The 21,653-nt window shown below is 38.4% G+C and overlaps 1 protein-coding gene across 6 annotated transcripts in view; it reads right to left on the bottom strand.

Annotated features, from left to right (window-relative positions):
• The window catches only part of NAV3 (neuron navigator 3), a 512,047-nt gene that overhangs the window by 92,257 nt on the left and 398,137 nt on the right, over positions 1 to 21,653 (bottom strand). For all 6 annotated transcript variants that reach the window (XM_050987333.1, XM_050987322.1, XM_030237841.2 and 3 more), the window contains 3 exons: positions 16,197 to 16,305; positions 14,050 to 14,433; positions 10,564 to 10,683 (listed from right to left, as the gene is read on the bottom strand). In XM_050987333.1, the coding sequence (XP_050843290.1) occupies positions 10,564 to 10,683; positions 14,050 to 14,433; positions 16,197 to 16,305 (613 nt within the window). The remainder of the gene's footprint in view (positions 1 to 10,563; positions 10,684 to 14,049; positions 14,434 to 16,196; positions 16,306 to 21,653) is intronic.

Raw genomic sequence — 21,653 nt, 5'->3', positions numbered from 1 at the left:
CAACCTTCATAGTGCAAGCCATCCTGACATTATTAGGTTACTTACAATTCTCATTTTTTAATCAAATGGTTTTCATTTATTTTGCTTAAATTTTCCTATTTTTTTTCTTTTTAGACAGTAGTTAATTCTTGATAACCTGGCTCAGGTATTCAAATAAAACTCCTATAAAACCAGATGTGAGACACTTAAGTTGGATTAGTCTTCTTAGGATTTATCTCAAGCTTTTATCCCAGCTTCTCCTTGCAAATACCAGGAACAAAGCTGCTACTCAAATACAGGAAGGTGGTAGCAGAAAAAGGAGAATTTCCTTGCAGGTTTCAGATAGCAAATATCACATCATTCAGTTCTCCCTTGTAGCTGAGTCGTGTCTGGCTAAAGGAAAGGAGCACTTGTCAAGGAAATAGTTATGGGTACCTCAGTAAGCATTATTCAAACCCACTACAGACCCAGGACCAAAATTACATGTGGCATTGCTGACCAGCTACCTTCAGTATTTATTGCCTTTGTGCTGATGTGGACCAAATAGCTGCAGTAAGTCCAAGAATCAGACAAGTCATCACCAAGGAGCAATAATACCAAGGCAGCAATCCAAAATTAAGAAACTATCTATCATCAATTTTCTGTGACGTAGGCTGTTCTTACTGCCCACATGGAATGCTGCAGAGATGGATTCAGAGTTATTGGGGCTCATTTACCACTGCTCTACAATTCAGTGGCTTGCTGGAATGACACATACACACACAAGCCTGCTCAACTTAAAGTTTCCAACATTTCCAATCCAACAGATGCATTTCAAAAGAAAATAAGTGGAAATTTTATGGAAAATAAGTTGTTTAGGGAAAGATGTTGAAAATCTTTTAGGATATTAAGTTTCAAAATTTATCTGGAAGGCTCTAAATTATTGTTGTCAACAACTATTATTTTTAATACATGAAATTTTTTTCCTACATGATTTAGCATTGAGTTTATCCACTTGATATTAATCCATTTCTCAAGAGTATGGCTGGTATCATTAATTTAAATGATTAGAAAGAAAGATGTACTAAAGATGGAATCATAAATTTCTTTGTGCACTGAACAAAGGAAAAAGATTTGTAAAGCAGAGCAATTCAGTTATTTACTATGCATCAGAACGTGTGGGTTGTAAGTGCCACACTGAGTCAACTCTTTTCATGAAGGGGAATGATTTTAACTCAAAGAGGAAAAAGAATACTTCTTCAGCCTTAAAAAACCATGCTGATTTCTCTTTCAATAACTTTGATGTATAGAGAAAGACTCCATTTTAGGAAAATCATTTTTAAAGCTTTTGAAAGATAACTCCTTCCACTAAAGAACGATCCCTGGGTGACAGGCTGTCACTTCACTGCAATGATGTACTAGAATTTATTTTATTTAAAATTAAAAGAAAAAAAATAATCTTTTAAAAAAATTTTTCAAAACAGTTATATTTTATCTTAACATAACCCAAAAGCTTTATGTCTAGCAATGTCCCCAGTACAATCAATAGAGATATGGGCTTCCAGATGGTGGTTCATGAATCATGAAGATTATACACCTTTGCTGATCTCTGGCTTCTCAGAAAGCATTACATGTCATCTAGTCACCCATACATGGAGCACTTCTTAAATTTTGTCTACTTTAGTATTTAAATCAGTAAATTATAATCTTAGAGAAAGATCTAGGTTTGATTCAAAAATATGAAGTACCTTTATTCTTCATATCTTGTTCCTGAAGTTCACAATGATGTTAAAATTGTGTGTGCATTTCCAGTTGGAATCAAAAAATTCAGCTTTTATGTCCTGGCTATCAGTATGAATCTGTTCACTGATAAACTGTCAGAGGATATGCAATACATACCTTTATGTTTTCTTACTCTGTAGTTTCTTTTCCAGAAACTGGTTGAAATCCTATCATTTGAAATATCCTAATTTCACTTTTAAATCAGTTTACCTAGTGTCTGATCAAAAACTGTTGGGTATTTAAACATAGAAGACACTAAATTATATCAGTAAGATTTTTTCCTAGATAAAGCACTTTGAGGAATGACAAACACCTGTTTTAACAGTCATTGTACTTCCCAGGGCAATGCAATTATTTCTAACACAACACATGTATTTAAACTGCAGTAAAGCAATTTTTGTTATTACTAATTTACATTCACAGCAGCTGATATGGTTAGCAGCCATTTTACATTCTATTCTGCAGTATGAAACATACCAGAGTGCAATGCATTCAAAACGAATAAAAGGGAAAATTTAGCACATCAGAAATTAAAGCTAATGCACATAGGAAACTGATTAAAAGTTTATTTTTTATTCAGGTAAATTTAGTTAGGTAAATCTGGTTTTAAAATTTCCTTCAAATAATGTATTTTTTTATTATTTTAGATTATTCAGTTCATAAGCAGGTTTGAATTATAAGTATATTGTATCCTTTTCCAAAAAAACTTTTGTAGAATTCATTGAGGGTTCCCCTCTAAATTTACACATCTGATCCTGCTTAAATTGTTATGACAATCTTTTGTTTACAAAGGAAATCTTTGAAGACAATATTTTAACAATTAGATACAGATGAGATTAGTGCTGTAACATCAAAAGAAAACAAACTCCTAGCATACTGCTGCACCAAACATTTCCCTGTGTGGAGCTGAGGTTGTCCCAAGGGGCTCAGGAGGGGCAGGAAGCCTCCACAACAGCACTTGGAGAGCAGATTGATGAGGGAGGCTTGTCTTTTTCTCTCTCCATCAAAAGAAGACTCAGAGGTGACATCATTAAGATTTATAAGTAAAATGTTGATATAGCAAATGGAGGGATTTTTTTCTATTCCAAAAGGGAAGGTTAACACATGCTGTGCTCTGCAGCAGGCAGCCTGCAGCACAGGGTATTCTACACACTGGCTGGCAGGTTGTCAGCCACGTGGTGTTCTTCCCAGCTTTCCCTTCATGCTCTCTCCCTTTGAACTCACTCTTCAGCCAGCCTACAGTGTTCAAAGTCTATTTCTCTGTCAAGGAAAATAAAAGGCTCCCATGTTTTTTAACCTGCACAGCTTTAGAGACATCCTTCTTTTCATTTTATTTAATCACAGATAACCCATAACCAGTTTCCATCTGGATTCCAGCTATCTTTAACCACGAATGATAAAGTTATCTAGCTATGCAATTTCAGTTCCAAAATGTATTGAACATCACTGCTTTCCTGCAGGCCCAGGACAGAGTAGCCCTGCTCTGCTGCAAGAGCAGCACGTTGCAAAGGAAAGATTCAAAACTTTTCAATTTCTCTCTTGTGCACTGGAAGCAGCACCACAGCCTGAGCAGCAAAGTGCACTCACACTTTAGATGTTTAGTTTAAATTAAATTCATTCTTCCTTTCACTTAACTATTTTTTTCCACCTGACAACTAGGAGAAAGTGCAGGTGTACAAAACAACAGTACATTTACCCCCTTCCTTATGACATCTCCTGAGTGTGAAAAGCCCACCCTGATGGGGCTCTCCATTTTTATCTATTTCTCATTGTTCTAGAGGTCTGCTGAAGTTGCTGAAATCATATTTTATTTGAAGTAAACTTATACCTAATGAATCCAAGGCAAAGGATTTTTATAGTGTTACAAATTAATTGTTTTCCATGAAAGGGTTATTGGAATGTTCTTATAATTCATATACTTAGTTTGACAAGCAGGCAATACCTCAGTCTGGAATGCAACTATTATAAAAGCAGTTCTTTAAGAACTGACTTAACTAAGAAAGAAGTATCTCTCAGGCAATTTAGAACAAAAGACAGCTTAGCAATCATGAGCTGCTTTATCTCCTGTAATAAATCATCAAAATCCATATTTTTATATCCAGTTTTATGAGGCTTCTGTCTAAAACACCATGTGCTTGGTAATGTTAGAACTTTAATATCAATTGCAGCTATTTTATTACAAATTTCAATATGATTTTTTAAAAAATAGCCAGGCAGGAGAATAAAATGACAATATTTGTTTCCTCCAGCCATCAAATTAATCGAGACATTTTAAAGAAATTAATTTGTTTCTTGACTCCAGGACTCAAGTAGGTATCACATGGGAGATTCAAGTTCTTGAATTTTATATTTGAGCCTGGGGTATTTTGGTTAAGGATTTAAATCATACTACCCATGTTTTATTCTAACACAGAGGCAGTACAGTAGTCTTTGCTAGCAATAATGAAGTACAGTGGTGGACCAAAATGCTGCTGCTGCTGAAACTGTAAGTTGAGTCTTAGAAAGCTTTTATTAAATAGATTGATACTCTCTTCAGAAGTAGATTGCAATCAAAATAAACCATCTACACTTTGCCTGAAGTCAAGAATTAGAAATCTGGTAAAAAAAGATAAAGTCCTGCCTCACTTCAAATACCTTTAAAGCATTAAACCAAATTTTGAAATAAGCAGAAATGCCATGTGACTGCATGTCATTAATACCTAGCTCCACACCATCCACTTTTCACAAGTACATTTATGAAAATATTATATTTGTCATCTGTAAAGAGCCAGCCTTTGGTTCAATAAACCTGCAGCAAACCATATGTTCAGCTCATTTAGAGAATGCATTTGTCTTGTATTCCTGCAAAAGTTTAAACACTTATTTCTAATGATTTCTTTTTAATCTAAACTGAAAGTAGTTGTCTCTCTTTCTTCCACTTAATAAAAATTTCAGAAAGAGAAAACTTAATTTGTCATTTGCAGCCTGGGCTTGTTCTAAGGTAAACCTCTGCCATTCACATTTGCCTTTTCTGAGCGTGATCTTCTTATGTAAGCTGGGTGCAAAAAAATGTGTCTGCAGACATGATGTTGCAGGATCATGACAGTTTAATGTACTAATGACAGCATGCTAACAATGCAGTTTGTTTATGTCACTGATATTAGTTTAGTATCTGAACCTAAAACCACACAGCTGGGAAATGTTTCCATGTTTTGGTTTGTGGTTCTATGGGCAATTACAGTAGGTGTTTAAAGTGAATAAGGAAGGGTGAACCTCACAAAATTAGATCATAGTCCAGTTACTTTGCCTATTTTATGTTGCTCAAATCCTGACTTTTGAAAGCATGACCAGAAACAAATCGTACTAATTCAAATAACATTCTTTCTAAATTAATAATGCTGTACAAAATTGTATTACTGAAAAATTTATTTCTCATTATGCTTTTGAAAATAAGGAATTCATCCTCAAAGAATTCTAAATACTTAACAACATAATGAGCCAAAACTCCAGGAGTGCTCCTTTTGACACAATTACTCTGCCCTTCATGCATGGATTCACACATATTTATGCTTTAGGTACTTAAATTTAGCATCCATACTTTGGAGAAACAATAAAAGCCAAGATACACACTGAATTAGATACTACTAACTAGTAACTTAGTTGATAGCCTAGCAGATGCCAAGATAAGGAAAGATTTACACCAGAGACTATGAAGATGCAGGAACATTTGAGCATAATAAAAAAGTAAATGGTGGGAAATGTTAACAGCAACAGCTGTGAAAAGAAATTAGAGAAGATTAAAAGTATAGGAGAGAACAATAATAGTAAAAACTCTTTAAAATGTAAATTGCTTCACAAGAGAGATTCTATAATTACGGCTTCTATAGGAATTTGAACAGTAACTGCAAAAACAGTGAGGTATAGATACTTAAAATTTTTCCAACATCCTAAGAACTTACTAATACTATAAAATCTCAACCAAGAGAATGATAGCAGATCACACAACTATATGAACCATGCTGACTTTAAGACCTACAATGACTTTTTTAGATTGTGAACACAATGTGTCACAGGCATACTGAGTGGTGAAGGCAGATGCAAAGATATTGGAAGCTTCCCTACACAGTGAAGTTTTACACCAAAACTCAGTTTTGCCCACGAACGCCTTAGAGAGCAAGAAGAAGGCAAATTTGTTTCTGTGTTTTATTATTTATTATTTCATATCTGTGGGATGGATATTTGTATTTATTTCCATAGACACAGGTACCCAGTGTTGGAGAGACCTGGATTGTTGGCAAAGGAAAGGGTAGATAGCTGAATGTGTGCACACAGTGCATAGCTCAATACTCTGGCATAAACATTTCCTTTACCCATAGTAAATCTTGTTCTGCAACCAGAAGCAGCAAAATGAAGCAGGTAATAGTTGCAACTTGGCAGAAAAACGGTCACATCAATACCAAACTGCAGAGACACACAGCAGAAAGCACAGTATCAGTACAGTGATGAAAAAACATCACACAGATTCATCTGATAGAAAGGCAAAAAGTAAAGTATGCCCCTTTGGGGTATACACACAGTGGGGCAAATTCCAAATGACAGCAGAAATTTCAATGTGCTTCTAGAACTGTATAGTATGAGAACAGGCATTGTATTATATTTGGATTTCAAGTTACTGTTCATGATGTCTCAGCCTTTTCTGATACGACCAACTCTATGAAACAGAGCTCCCAGTTCAATGCACATTAAACTCTAGAAAAGTTCCTTTTTCAAATGCACAGTATTCCAACTCAAGGCTCATCTACTCAGACAAACACCAGAAGAAGACTTATAGTCATTCAGGCAGGAAGTTAACTAATAAACTAAAGGCAAAATCTGGAATTATTTTATTATAATTAATAATGTATTATGGTGATTATGGTTTGGCTGAGAACAACCAGGCCAGCCTGAGCTAGTCTGAGATAAGTGCCAAATCTTCTGCACATGTGGCAGATGGTGGAAGCATTTGGGAGATTCCTTATGCATAAGAGGCTCAGATTCAATGCAACAGCAAAGTAGCTGAAGTGGGTCATGATAGAAGTACATTAAGCAGCATAAACTTTAAAGCTTTGGGTTTCATCCAAAAAAAGGTGAAAGAGCAAGAATGCTGCATTCAAGGGATGTGAGGGGAAAGTGATTGTACAACCTGTGTTGATTCATGAAGGTGAAGAAGCTGTGGCTTATGACACACTGCACTAAGTTCTGAATGTATAGGGAGTAGAAGGACGATGTTTGAACTCAGTGGAGCTATATCCCCTTTTAATAGGGCTTTCTTTAAACTTCCTTAACAGTTTTCATGAACATCACAGGGTGGTTTGGAAACATTACAATCTACATTGCAACAAACCTTATTCTTCCGAAGAACATAATTCATTCTCTGTGCTTATATCTAATCTCTTTTGGCTCATCTTACTTTGAAAAAGGCTTTGAAATCCAAGAATGTTTCTCAAATGCTCCCTCTCCAAGTCCCAGAAGGCAAATGCTAGAGCGTAGAGGAAGCAGACAGGACAATAAATGAAATGTAATATAATACCACTGAGAACTCTCTTAGCCATATCCCATGTTATACCTGATAAAGAAAATTCATCTTCCTCTCTGATTAATTTCTTATGGTAACTGAAACAAGGTAAACTGGAAGGAATATGCATTTTTTGTAAAAAAAAAAAAAAGTCCAATTAAAAAAATAAAAAACAAACAAGACCAACCAAAAAAAACCCACAAGCAAACAAAAAAACAACACTTAATGAAACAACTGTTGACATCTGATGCTGCCAGTGTCCTTTCTGGTTTTACAATCCCTTCACCAGAACAAGCAAGTTTGCTGTAATACTTTCTGCACCAGTGTTCTTTATGCAAGCTGTGCTTTATGAAAGCAACTCTTAAGCCTTCACTTATGTTGACTTTGTGAATTTAACTTTTATGAAGTTCAAAGAGCAATGCAATGTTATTATGGGGATGAGCTCTCTCAGGCTAGGTTTCCAACATGGAGATCCTTCAATCCTTTGCTTTTTGGAAAGATGTGAAGATACAGGTGCTCTCTGAAACGATTTAGCATTATCACACTGGGGAACCTTCCTGTCCTTTTACATGATCCAGGATATGAGAATCAGTCTGAAAGTATAAATTTACCAAAACCAGTATCACCCTTAGAGATATCAGTCCACATCTCTAAAGAGCTCACAAGGAGAAAAAGTTTTAAAATATAAGCAGAAGATATAATTTAAGTTGTCAGAAAAAAACCCAAATTGAGTTTTCATGAACATGGGATTGCTGTCAGCAAAAGTTGCTGCCTCTAGTAATGGGGAAAATACCAAAACTCCTCTCCTGCTTGCTCCCGATATTTGCAGCATATAATTTATTTTCTGCCCAAAAAAAGATGCCAGCAGAGTCCTTTACAACAGAAAGACAAGGGCAGATCATGCCAATTATGAAAAAGGCTTATAGTAATGATACCACAGAGAAAATGCATATGTCCTACTGGGATGACAGTGGGGAAAATAATCCTCTTGCACAGAAGTTCATCATCCCAATGGCAAGGCATACCTTGAAGCTGTGACACAAACCCCATTATTTTTTGTTCAGAGTAGACCAAATATGTTGCAAAAGGCTGTGGGAGATCAGATGCAATCTTAGGTACTTACACTGTTGTGAAGGAATGAAGCTTACCCTGCTGAAGTCTCAGCAATCTCTACTGCTTTTTTCCCCCTGATTTCACATCATAAATGTGGCCAACATTCTTGAAGATCATCATAAACCATATTTTTCTACCCACCACAGGTTTTTTTGCAACCATGGTAAGCATGTGTTTTATTATCATCAGAACTCATAAAATTATTTACATTTCCCACTTCCTAAACAACTTTTGCTTTTTCAAGGAATAGCATGCACTTATATGTAAAAAACCTCCCCCTTATGTCCACAAAGAACAATTAAGTTTGTAAAAGTAAAGTATTGAAAGGTCAGGGAATGCCAGAAATTGTCTGAATAGCCATAACTTAAATACCTTATGCCTGTGCATTATGACAAACCTTTCAATTAAATATTAACACAGTATGTTCCATTAAGCCTCATTTAGAGGGTTTAGAAGAACACAGGAATACAGCTTTCTTTCTTGGTGTAAGGGAAAGCAGTCATTAGTTGAAGTTCTATTTCATGTTTGTACGTGATAGAGTCTGCAAAATATGTATGAACCAGCACACTCTACAGAACAAACAAATACCTACATAAAGACAAATAAACATCCAGTGTTTGAGTGGCATCTAGAACTTGAGGAATACTAAGAAAAAGTAAAAAAATCCCTTATTTTGGACCTTTTTTTTTTTTCCCCAGGAGAAATCTGCGTGGTTTGAAACCTGGGTGTGAATATTGCATGGTGGGAAGAGCTCTAATAACTTCACTCCCAAGGGAAAAAAGAGACACATACAAAAACGTGGGCACTAGTGACATTCTCTAATTACATGACTGCCAGCCTCTAAATTTTCCACCCTCTCTCTCACTTTGAGCATAAGGTTCCTGTTCTCACATACAGAGCTCCACAAAAGTCTCTCCTGCCCACATCTCATTTCTTCCTTCTGTTACTACCTGAGTTCTATCCAAATTATTTCCTTACACGCCTACTGCACACCTTCTCTGGTCTTTGCATCATGTCAGTGCTTGCATTCCCAAGAAGCTTTCTGTGTTCATTTGAATTTCTATCTAAAATAGGGGTTTTCTGCAAGGCCAACAAATGCTCTGCTGTCAGATAAAGCAACCTTCTTTCTTAAGTAACTTTTTTCCTAGATGAAAATGATGTCCTTTACTCTGATGCATTGCTGACACTGTTTGACCAATGCAGACTATTCCTGACTTGCGCCACAGGCATATTTTCAGCAGAAAATGTGAAAAGTAAAAATTATATCATACCTAGGTAAATATCCTAGAAATTTTTCAACTGATTTGACAGGTTTATAAAACCAGAATCATGAATCTTTTCCCCCTTTGCCCCCTTTGTGACTGAATATATTTTTTTCCCCAAAAGAAACGTTATTTTAAAACAAGGGCACTCAATCGACCACATAACATTTTAGACTGCCAAATTTCACAGCTGTTCCTTATCTCTGTGATGGTCTGACCAAAACCTCAGAGCTGACAGCTCCAAGCTCTGCAAAAGCTGGGTTATGAATTTTTATTTCTCAGATGTAGATACAAGCCACCAATATGAATCTACTTTAAGCTTGAGGAAAAGGAACAGACATAATAGTGGGAGCATGTTTTTTATTCTGACACCCATATATAAGGGCAAGTTGGAGTTTGTTTTTTCACACTGTACAAACAATGGGATAGAACCCCAATTCTCACTTCTCACTACTTGCTGGTATTGCCTTCTTCTGGTACTTGCAAAGGGCAAAACAGGGGGACACGACCATTGTTCTAGCTCCAGCCAAATCCAAATGTGTTTTGAACCATGTCACCAGGCACACACAATCTGTCTGCTGCCTAGAGACCATATGAATTTTCCCTTTGCTCATCAACTGATAAGGCAACCTCTAAAAATCATGCCCCAATCATTTCAGAAGTTTAAGATTGCAAATAAGGGCTTCTTAATATTTTCTCTTACATCTACAACAAAAAATTCTTCCTGAGTCTCGTTCCCATGTGAGAAATTTGCTCTTTCCCCCCACTCATTGTGGTATTTTCTATTTTGGGTGCTCAGAAAACTTGTAGCCTCAGAAGCTTGCTTCCTCTTCCTTATATCATATTTACTAAGTATGAAGGATGCAAAATATTTATAGAGCTCAGACAGGTTTTTACTTAGCAAAGCACTGTTACCTGTCAGCATCCACAGTCACGTCATGAACCCCTCTCTGGATGACGTCTCGAGAAGCAGCAAGGTCTGGTATTCGGTTCAGACTTCTTGTATATAGGTTGAGTCCTCCATCTGTCATGTACCTGAAAATAAATTTGTGGTCAATCAGTGGGAAATGCAGCCATCTGGCAACGTGTTTCACTTTAAAGTTAATGGTCTGTGAAATTCAAATGTTTGAGGTACAGGTTGTCTTATTCGATGGGGGACTTATACTAAATATTCCCACTTTATGTGCCTGGCACAGGGAGATTGGGTATCTGCCTGTTTTCTGGGATCATTTGCCTTTTTCTCTGATGGCTTACAGGCCAATCTCTTTTACTAAAATATTTTCAGACTGAAGCCCTCAAGTATGTTCAAAAGCACATTTTAAATACTGTGGTTTTGCCAAAACATAGCACCAGGTGCAAGAAAAAAATCACTCCAGCTTAAAAAAAAAATAAGTTGCATTTATCCAAACAGATATTAGGAACCCAAATTCATATTCCTTGCTATGCAATTATTCAGATATGAAAAAGGTATTCACTGAAGACCTTACAATGATATTTAAGAATATTTTTAATGTGTGTTCCTTTAACTTGATCCTCACCACATTATAATGCACGTCTAATGAATGAAACAGTGAGTATAGTGCTGTTTACTCACTAGAGAACCATTAAAAGTTTATGAATTAAAAGTACCAGTAATAATTTCTGGAATATCTACCTACAGTTTGGTTGTCTCTCTGAGATGTCTTGGCCCTTATAATGGAGCAGCATCACCAGCCTGTCTTACCCACAGGACTTCTCCATTATGTTCTCAAAGGACCTTTAGTTAAACTGTCCTCCCTCTTTGGCTCTTGTTCTTTCTGTTTTCCTTTTATATTTTCTGATAACTTTAATTTTCCAACTAAGTTAGCATAAATTTATTTTTGAAGGACCACGCACACAAATGGCACTGAACACAGAAGCACACATATTCAGAAAAAAATTCTGTACCTCACTGAACCTATTCAAAGTACAGACTTCCTGAAATAGGGGTAGTCCTAATGTTAGGGTGATGGCTAAAATGATCTCCCAGAGTTTACTCATGATTCAGTCTTTAACACAAGCTCTTCTTGATCCACAAAATGGTGCCACATAAATACACCTTTCAGTCTAAGTATGTGTGCAAGCTCACAAACATTTAACTTCAGTAATTACAGAGAATCCCAGGCACAAAGCAAAGCACGCACACACACTGCTGCTACTCCAGCTGTTCTGTTGGCCCTCTCCCTGTGGAGAGGAAGCAGATTTAATTGAAATCATGTGTGATAGAGACCTGAGGGCTAGTTCTGGGAGTCTGGGAGCACCTGCTTCTGCCTCCATCCCTGTGGCTGGGGGAGGCTGAACAGGGGCAGGCCTTGAGAGCAAAGCTGCAGGAGTGGAGCCGTGTGTGGTAGCTCCAGTGTGAGAGGGCAGTGTGTCCTGGGTGGCACTGTGGGTGAAGGCAACCTCAAGGGCAATAAAACACAAAGGGTTCCTTTGATTATTTTCAACAAAATTCTGAGGCGTTTAAAGCATGGCTGAGATTTGGACGGCAGTTTGGCAAAGTGTTTCTGAAGCCTTGGTGTCTGGAGTTTGGAGAAGGTAACTTCACATTTGTTTTCAAAGGTAAATTACCAGTCACATTTACATATTATATTCATCTTTTTATCAAAGACAAAATTCAGAATTTTTTGACAGATTATTTAGCTAGCAGTGAATTATACAGTAGATTCTACAGCTCTAGTATTGCATATTAAATTTAGCTGTGGCTTGAAAGCAATCCAGACTATATGAATTTTTTTCCAGCATAAGTAAGGATAGACTTGAGAAGTGCAAGAGGTCTTCCTCGCACTAATTTCTAATTACTGCTGCATTTTTTCCCCAAGTGTTTAAAGTAATTAAACTGATAATGGAAGAGGCATAAAGGAGATAAGACTTTACATGCCTCAGTGAATCCTGAAATTTCAGAGCTTATCAACTTGTTCTTAACATTTACTGCACCTCAAAATGTTAACTGAGCACAGAGCAACTTACTATCGATTGAGTTATCCTTATTACAGATGCAAAGAAAAGTCACATAAGATGACTATATTCACCCTTTAATGTGATAAGCTAATTAATGCAACTCATGAGGCACTGCAAAGGATTCCCTTTTTTAAAATTTTGAATAAAACCATGCATCTGTTGAAGACAGCATTAATATTTCCTTTATGATAAGACGTCCTCAGACATTAAAGTATCATTTTTCCTTATGTATTTTCTCTTTTCTAGCACATATAAATATGGCATCCTACTTGACAGTCATTAATGATGTGTTGTGGACAATGTTGTCAGCAGTGCTCTATACACAGATCATTGAAAAAGTCGACCAGGGAGACATAGGAATATGCCTTCTTTAAAATGATGCTTTTTCTAGAGATTTATCTTTGGATGGTGCTTGAGATGAGACACTACTCTAGAGAGCTTAGATCACAGACTTAGATTTCCCTTTAGGAATGTATCATATTCAATTTCGTCCCCCACTATTCTCTAATCATAGCTATGCTTCAAACTAAGAGATTAGATTGACAGCAAGAATTCTAAAATTATAGAGTGGAGCAGTGTGGTGTGACATGACCAGGTACTCCATGGAACTTCTATTTAACATAGTGTTACATCAGTCAGCAAGCAGCCTTGGAGTGCCAACAGCAGTACTGAACAGTAATTTAAATATGAGTAAAACTGTAACATGGCTGTTCTTTTTTAACGATGTTCTAGGAGCTCTAACACACACAGGACTGAAGTGACTTGTGCTCCTAGACTGATATAAGAATTGTTGAATTTGAAAATCAAGGAATGCAGCGTATTCTTGATTTTCCTTATAATCAAGTACCCAATCTGATTGAGCAAACAAAAATAAAAATTGTGATTCTTCCTCCTGGTTACACTAAAAGAGTAACTGGTCTGGTCTTTAATGAAAAGATATTACTGCTGCTCAAATGATATGCACAGCTGAAGACCTACAATAAAGGTCCATCACAGTGACTATGCTAGACAAAATCTGAAGTGGAAACAGGAAGTCAGTGCCGTCAACAACTGCTTTTCATCAGCTGCGTGCAATGCCACACCTGCCATCTCAAACAAAACATAAAAACACCAAAAGAAGACTCAGCCCAGGGAAAGCAATGCAAAATGATGGCTCACAGGACAACTAGAATTTTCTGGTAAGCAATGTTGGAACTCAAAGTTCACAGCAAACTAAATTTGGTGTTAAAGGAGAAGAACAGGATTTGAAGGCAGCCGAGAGTATCACTGGCAGATTTGAAGCTTTTTTTTTTTAATATGTATGTGTATATTTACATTTTCCAACTATAATGCAACTTCTGCTTGTGTGCCAAAATTTTTAGAAAAATCCTTCTACTCCTACCAATCATGCATTAGTTCAAATGGGGAAAAAGTGCTGCTTACCCACTGTTGATGTCATCAGCCCTCAGGCTTTTCCCGAGAATGTCTCCATCACTCATGTAGCCACCAACGTCAGCTTCAGAGGATATGTCCAAATCAGCAGTTCCCTTCTCACTCATGTCAATCTGTGAGATATTTCCAAGGCGAGAGACAGCAGCGCGGCGGAGCGGGGTGGTGTACATGAAGCGAGAAGGGTCAGTGTGTATGAAGCGGCTGGCGCTGCTGCGAGGATAACCAGCACCCAAGGATGGGGCATCTCCCGCCTGCAGCCGAGGACTGGCCTGCCCCAGTCTCCAAGTCACAGGGGTCGATCGGCTGGATAAGCTTGGGATGCTTCTCCCATTCACCTCTGTTGTCACAGTGCTGTCAAAAGTTGTCTCCAATGTGCTGCCAAACAGAATGGAGAAGTCAGTGCAGGGTGATTTCTATGTTCCTGAGAAATCAAGAAAAGTGAATGCTGGAGGAAAGTATATTTGTTTTCAAAAATTCTCTGTCTCTATGTGGTTTCACCATATGCACCGATATGCTTGTGTATGCCCTCTGTACTGAGGCCAGTCCTGTTTAGTATCCTTACAAATGACCTGGATGAGGGAATTGAGTGCCCCCTCAGTCACTTTGCTGACGACAGAAAGTTGGGCAAGACTGCTGATCTGCTGGAGGGCAGGAAGGCTCTGCAGAGGGGTCTGGACAGACTGGATCAATAGGCTGAGGCCAATTGTGTGAGGTTCAACAAAGCCAAGAACCAGGTCCTACTCATGCATCCCAAAAACCCCACAGTGCAGTGCTACAGGCTGGGGACAGAGTGGCTGGAAAGCAGCCCAGCAAAAAAAGAGCTTGGGGTGCTGGTGACAGTGGCTGAACATGAGCTAGTGTGTCTCCAGGTGGCCGAGAAGGCCAATGGCATCCTGGCCTGGATCAGCAATGGTGTGGCCAGCAGGAGCAGGGAAATTGTTATCCCCCTCTACTCGGCACTGGTGAGGCCACACCTCAAATCCTGTGTCCAGTTCTGGGCTCCTCAGCACAAGAAAGACATTGAGGTGCTGGAATGTGTCCAGAGAAGGGCAGTGGAGGTGGTGAAGAGTCTGGAGCACAAGTCTGATGAGGAGTGGCTGAGGGAGTGGCCTCAGGAGAGACCTTATCACTCTCTACAACTGCTTGAAAGGAGGTTGCAGTCAGAGGGGGATTGGACTCTACCCCTAGATAACAACTGATAGGAACAGAGGAAATGGCTTCAAGTTGTAACAGCGAAGGTTTACAGTAGATATGAGGAAAGGTTTCTTCATGGATAGGGTTGCCAAGCACTGGAACAGGCTGCCCAGGGAAGAGGTGGAGTCACCATTACTGGAAGTGTCTACAAGACTTGTAGATGTGGCACTTTGGGACAGGGTTTATTGGTGGACTTGGCAGTGCTGGGCTAATTGTTGGACTTGGTGATCTTTTGGGTCTTTTCCAAACTAAACAATTTAAGGGTTCCATGATTCTATAACCTCTACTTGTGGGAATGGTGCCAAGCACCCAGTATCATAACCAAGATTAGAACAAGAGAATATTGACCCTAGAGGTTTTACTAATCTGTGCATGTGATTGAAGATGCTGTGGTAAAACTATTTTGGTGGAAATTCCACCATACGAGTGTGTGACTGAACATAATCACATACATGGAATGCTTGAGACATGTTTTGTGTGTTACAAAATTAGCAGAGACCCCAGGGACAAATCAGAAGGCAGTGGTTTATCTGTAACAAAATTAAAAGGGAGCTCATGTGGGAAGAAAAGGAAGGAGAGGAAAAAAACACCTGGAGATCTCATAACTGAAATACTACACCAGTGTGTCTTTTTCTCATTGCTGACATATTTATTTTTCACATTTAGATTTTTCCTTGCATATGATCTCATCCCCAACATCTATTTATAAAATTACCTAAAATAAATTTTATCAGCTTCTAAATAAATGTGTATGAAACAATAACTGTCTTTATGAATGATTGTATAAGACATTTTGACAATATAATATATTAAAGTCACATGTAAGTTGCTAAGGCAGTTTAGTGTCATAGCTCATTTTCCCTTGCAAGTCCCTCATTCATTCAGCAACTAGTGATACTCTCCAATGGTCCATATTTTTAGTAGTCTACACAAAACTGGTATACCTGTGGCTTATCTGGGTCCCTCTAAGGCTGGACATGGTTTCTTCCAAATTCTGTCTCAGGTCTGCAATGTTCTTGACAGTTCTCATTCTTCTTGTTTCAGGGTCTTCCCCTGGAAGAAAACAGTAAAATCAATAAAGCATACGCTTTAGCCTGTGAGTTTATAAGGCTGAATAAAGTGCACACATGTATCCAGCTGAGAATGTATACCTATGATTGTAAGTATCTTTTAATATTTTAAAAAATAAAACTTCATCCTTTCATTAATAAAACACATAGATGGTCATAAATAACACGTGGTGTGTAAAAAAACCCCACCAAAGTATTCCTGTTAAGGCAGGCCCAAATCTATTAATGAAACTCTGATTTACATTGTTGGGATTGTTATCCTCTGTAATCAAGGCAGGATGCAGCCCCAGACCACTTGATACATTATAAAGTCCCTTTTTAGTCCTTGACATTTTACATAACTCAGTAGGAAAAAAGCCACAGTAAATCTGTGATCTGCCATCCCAGAAAAAAGTGGGATGACTCTTAATACAACTCTTCAGCATTCCCTTAACATTAACACAGGCTATTTCAAAGTACTTCTTAAGTAAGGCACTTAATAAAGCATCTTTCCTAGACTGCAATGCTTTTCTGAAGAAGGATATTATTCCTCATATGGGATAAAATAAAATATGTTTCTTGGGATACAAATCTGAACACTCTGAGCACACACATCATTTATACAGTTAGATGTTTCAACAACCTTCAGGATCCATTGTGAAAAGCTAGTCTCATATCCCAGATAATGAAACTTTCAGAACTTCACCTGGAACAAGGTTTACTTCATACAATTAAAAATAAATTTAAAAAGAAGAGATGTTATATATGATATGTTACAAAAGAGAAAGATCATAAACCTCAAAGGAGCCTCCAGTGGTCATACACAAAAAACCAGAAATGCAGGTTTTCTAGGAAATTCATAGATCAAAGAAGTTTAATTCATTTTACTTTTGAACAACAAGAGAATTTCAAAAGAAATTCTATGACAAAAGCCTCTGATTTGTTCAAGGCTAGTGTTCTACTTCTGATCATGTCCTGTATCTTGTAAGAAGGCTGGCAAGAAGCATGAGTATTAGAGTTACATGTAAAATGCTGAACTTGAAGTGCAATTAATTCCTTTTTGACTCTATCAATTACAAATTTTCACATCATACCTCCCAGACCTTCTGCAGTCAGGTCCTATTGCCCAAACACTCTGTAGGCTGCTAAGAAAAATCTCAACCTCTGACATTAAATGGAAATAAATTATTTCAGATAAATTACATATAAGCTTTAATTTCTCCTCAATAAGCAAGTGATGCATTTAACGAGCCAACAAAACCTGCAGTTGTGGCTTAATGTCAAACCAGCTTTCACAGCAAAGCCATTTTGAGGGTTTCTCCTCTACCCTGCCCTGGTTGTGTCTTTTGTCCTCTTCACTGCAGCCAAACGGTCCTTCGGGAAATTATGTTTGCTTATTTCATCACTCACAAAAAATTCTTCAGTGCTTTAATGATGCCAAGGTCTGTAAACGTCTGGTTTGGCACCATGGAACTGACAGTGGCATCAACTCCTGGGCGGGATGGAAAAATGAAGTTGGGATACAGGCCCTGCACTGCTGCCAAACTCTCTCTTCTCAAGCCACACCCCAAGGTCATGTCTGCTCACACATTTAGTTTCATAACATAAACTACCTGAGTACATTTTTACATGTAGTGTCTGGCAGGACACAAATGTCTGCAGTCAGTCACTGAAATGATTTACAACTGTTCTGTGTTTCAAGCTAGGTGTGTTTGCTAAAGCACTGGCAGTCAATGCACTCATGGGTCCCAGCAGCTCTTTGCAGAAGTTTCTGTACCACCCTGGAGATTCCTGTGAGGCAAAATGGCTCATGGCCAGGCTAAGCTGAAGGCATTTAGGTCCTGTTAGACTCAGACTGCTTTTTAAAGCCCAGCCAACTTCCAGGCACACTGTCCATGCCTGCCTCCAGCTAGTTGTCTGTGGTGCACTCAGTTCCTCAGCCACTGCCCTTTGCCTCCCCTGCCCTGCCAAATGCAGGCAAATTGACTTCCAGGAGCACTTTATATTCCTGCCACAATACCTATGTAGGGAAGATCCAGGAAATGTTACCTGCCCTGCCTTGAACCAGAGGTGAAAGAGTAGCTTGTTGGTACAGGAAAATCTTCTATTTAACACAGAAAGACAAATTCTGGGGTCTGTGCAGGCAGAATTAAAGGCAAAGCAATACTTTATATTTATTTGAGGAACTGAATACAATTCATATTTTAGAATGATGTTGCCCTTTTCCTTCCTTGTTTATCCTTGTCAGTTGTCCTTTGCTGTATGTTAACATTGCAAATTCTTGCAGCAAAAATGACAGCAGCTGTCTTTTTTAATATGTATTGCACAGTAAATGGCATAACAAAGCCTTGAGGTATAATTGCAATACATTAAATAAAAAAGGTACATATATGGCAATCTGCCAAGATAGATTTTCCCAGTACAGAATACTTTGCTTTCAGACAAATTATACCATATAATTACTGTTATTCTATCCTGCAGAGGATAGAATAACAGTAATAAGCTTTAAATCTAATATCTTTTGATCTCTCAGTGACACAGCAGATAATTTCCACCAGTTTTAACTTAAAAAAAGTTAAAACTGAAATTTCATTATATTAAAATACTACAAAGTACTATTTTGAAAAAATTTCACACTAACTGCTAGAGTGATTTGAAAGGAATAGTTCTTTTTTCTTTCCATCATTCTCTAAATGTCACTGGAATCCTGCTGTGCCATGGATGAACAAGTCAGGAAGTATAAATTGTTGACAGTGAAGAAATTTTCTGTACTGAGTAGAAGATCCCATGTTTTCATGACAGCACTGACTCCCCATCCACATCAAGTCTCCTCCTGTAAAGAGGACTATAGGGATGATGAATATGTTAATTCTTCTGAAAACTAGCTACACTGTGCCTGCTAGTGGAGACACTGTGGTGCTTATTGCATCAGGATTGGGTTCAAAGGCACCCCAGACTCCACTGGGTACTTTGTTTCTTATAATATGGCCCACTCATCACAGAGTCTGGTCATATTTGCAGGACCTAACATATCAGAAAAGGACCTAACACATCAGGACCGTATCAGAAAAGCTCTTGGTCTTGTTATCTCAAGTGATTCTGGTTTGTACACTGAGAAAAAACCATTCTGTTTCACACATGGGGAGACTGGGATAAGACTAAAACTGGGGTAACCTGAAACTTTCTGTCAAAATTCTGTTTCTCTTAGAAGAAAGGCCATTATCTCCAATCATTTATAGCTTCATCATTTGTATTAAACATGAATATTCCAAAAGATTGTCCCCAAATTTTTTGCCTATAAACAGTGAAACATTATTCCCTCAGTAAATTTCTGGAAAATACATTGATTTCTTACACAGTGTGAGATACATTCACAGGAAATCAAAATAGACATTTTACAGAAATCACTAGATACCCAGGTCAGATTTTACATTCACATTTCTGAAGCTCCCTCATATTTACATTCAATAATACTGTTCATACTAATTTCTGTTCTTCTGCACATGTAACCACAGCCCAAAGCAAATGGGAGAGTAACAATTCCATCAATTGTCTGATTTGAATGACAGGATTTACAAATAACAAACGTTTCTCAAGAGAATTGTCCACTGTGAGATATTAACTCAATTCAGAAAGGAAAGTACCAGTTTTACCCTGCAAGCAGGGAAACTGAGGCTTACAAGAGAGCAGGGATTTGTCAGTGACAGACAGCTGAAGAGGAGCAGAGGCAGGTTTGAGCTCGGTCTTCTGTGTCAGCAAGCTTTTGATCTCTAGCAGAAGCCCTCTTAACCTACTGGTACAGTCTAATAATAAAAGGTATGCATACAAAGAGAATTCCTATTTCTTTCTTCTTTTGAAATAACAACCTTTACACTATATACACAGCAAAAATTTTGTCCCTAATGTTTAAACACAATCAGGGCTAATGTATCTACCAGAAAGAAGCTCCAGGCTAGACACATGGCATATAACCTTGGAAAAGCAAGCAGCCTCTTCAAGCATTTAACTGACTGAAGAACAAAGCTTTGGAAATCAACACTTTGAGCACTCTTAAAGGGCTGAGAGATGAAAAGTAACACAGCAGCCTTTGAAGCACCTATGGCTGTGGACTTCAAATACTCACTGGCGTGCACAGATATAAGAAAAGTGGCTATTTAAGCTACACTGAAACTCTGGCACTCACAATTCCACATGTAGGGGTGCAGTTATCTGCAGGAGGGCTAGAGAAGGGGGAAGAAATACTGCAGGTCAGTTTGTAGGAAGGCTGAGACGTGTTTTGTCTCACCCAAAACTTGGATTCAAGATAGCAATTTCAAATCAATGAGAAAAATGCCAGTAAAATATATTTATTGAACAATAAACTAATAGCAGTAAAATATTTCACGTTATTTTTCAAAAAGCTAAGCAAACTATGTTCAGTTATTCACAGGCTGCTGCTGCCCCTGCACCCATCACAAGCAATTTAGATATTTATCTTCATTCCACACTGTCTTAAGAGGTCATAGTAAGGAAACAAAGAAGGAATGGCTAGACACTATTTTTGCATATTACTGCAAATAAACCCAGTTCTGTCTTGGGAAATCACTGTCAAGATCAAAAATCTGCTCTGAGCAGATATGTGCTAAGACTTGGGTCTCCTTCTGCCCTTCCTGATGTCAAGCCAAAGTTAACTTACCTAAAATATCAGTATAAAGGACCTGTTCTAGGTCACCCAGCATTGTTATTATGACATCTTCATCCAGATGTGCAGTCCCTTCACGCAGGCACCCTTCCTCCTCTTCTTCTGCCCAGGTCCTGCTGGGGAAATGGGATGTGCAGGATGCATTTTCATCATCGGATTTTTTGCTCTCCTCATTGTCAGTCTGAAAGCCTTCACCTGTACACTGGTCTCCTGACCTCCTGGATGTCCTGCTTCCAGCAGGGGGTATCCCCTGAAAGGCTTGGGTTGTGGTGAAGCTGGAGTGGCAGAGGGAGTGCACTGACTGCGAGAATGCCTTGGACAGGGAGCCCCTGCACCCGGCTTCTGCACGCCGCTGTTGGTAACTCTGGCTGCACTTGGAGGCGTTTCCAAACCAGTTCTCCCTGTATGAGTATCGCCTCTTCTCCCCTTCACTGATGAGCGTGAGATTGGTTAGAGACTTCTGCTTCTGAAGACGAACACACCCTGCTCTAACCTCCGTGCCTTTAAACACTGACAATTCAGCAGATCGCTGCATCTTTCCGGCTGGGTCTCACCTCAGTTAGATTTCATGTTTCTGAGAGGGACAGCAGCTCAATCCCCTGGAAGCTGCGGGCGCTGCTCCCCGCATCGCCGCACACCCCAGGTAGCAGACGCTTGCACTGGCAGTGAAA

Source organism: Serinus canaria, chromosome 1A (genome assembly GCF_022539315.1).
Source record: "Serinus canaria isolate serCan28SL12 chromosome 1A, serCan2020, whole genome shotgun sequence".
Lineage (NCBI taxonomy): Eukaryota > Metazoa > Chordata > Aves > Passeriformes > Fringillidae > Serinus > Serinus canaria.
The sequence above is the reverse complement of the archived record's forward strand: the minus strand, read 5'-3'. Positions and strand labels throughout refer to the sequence as shown.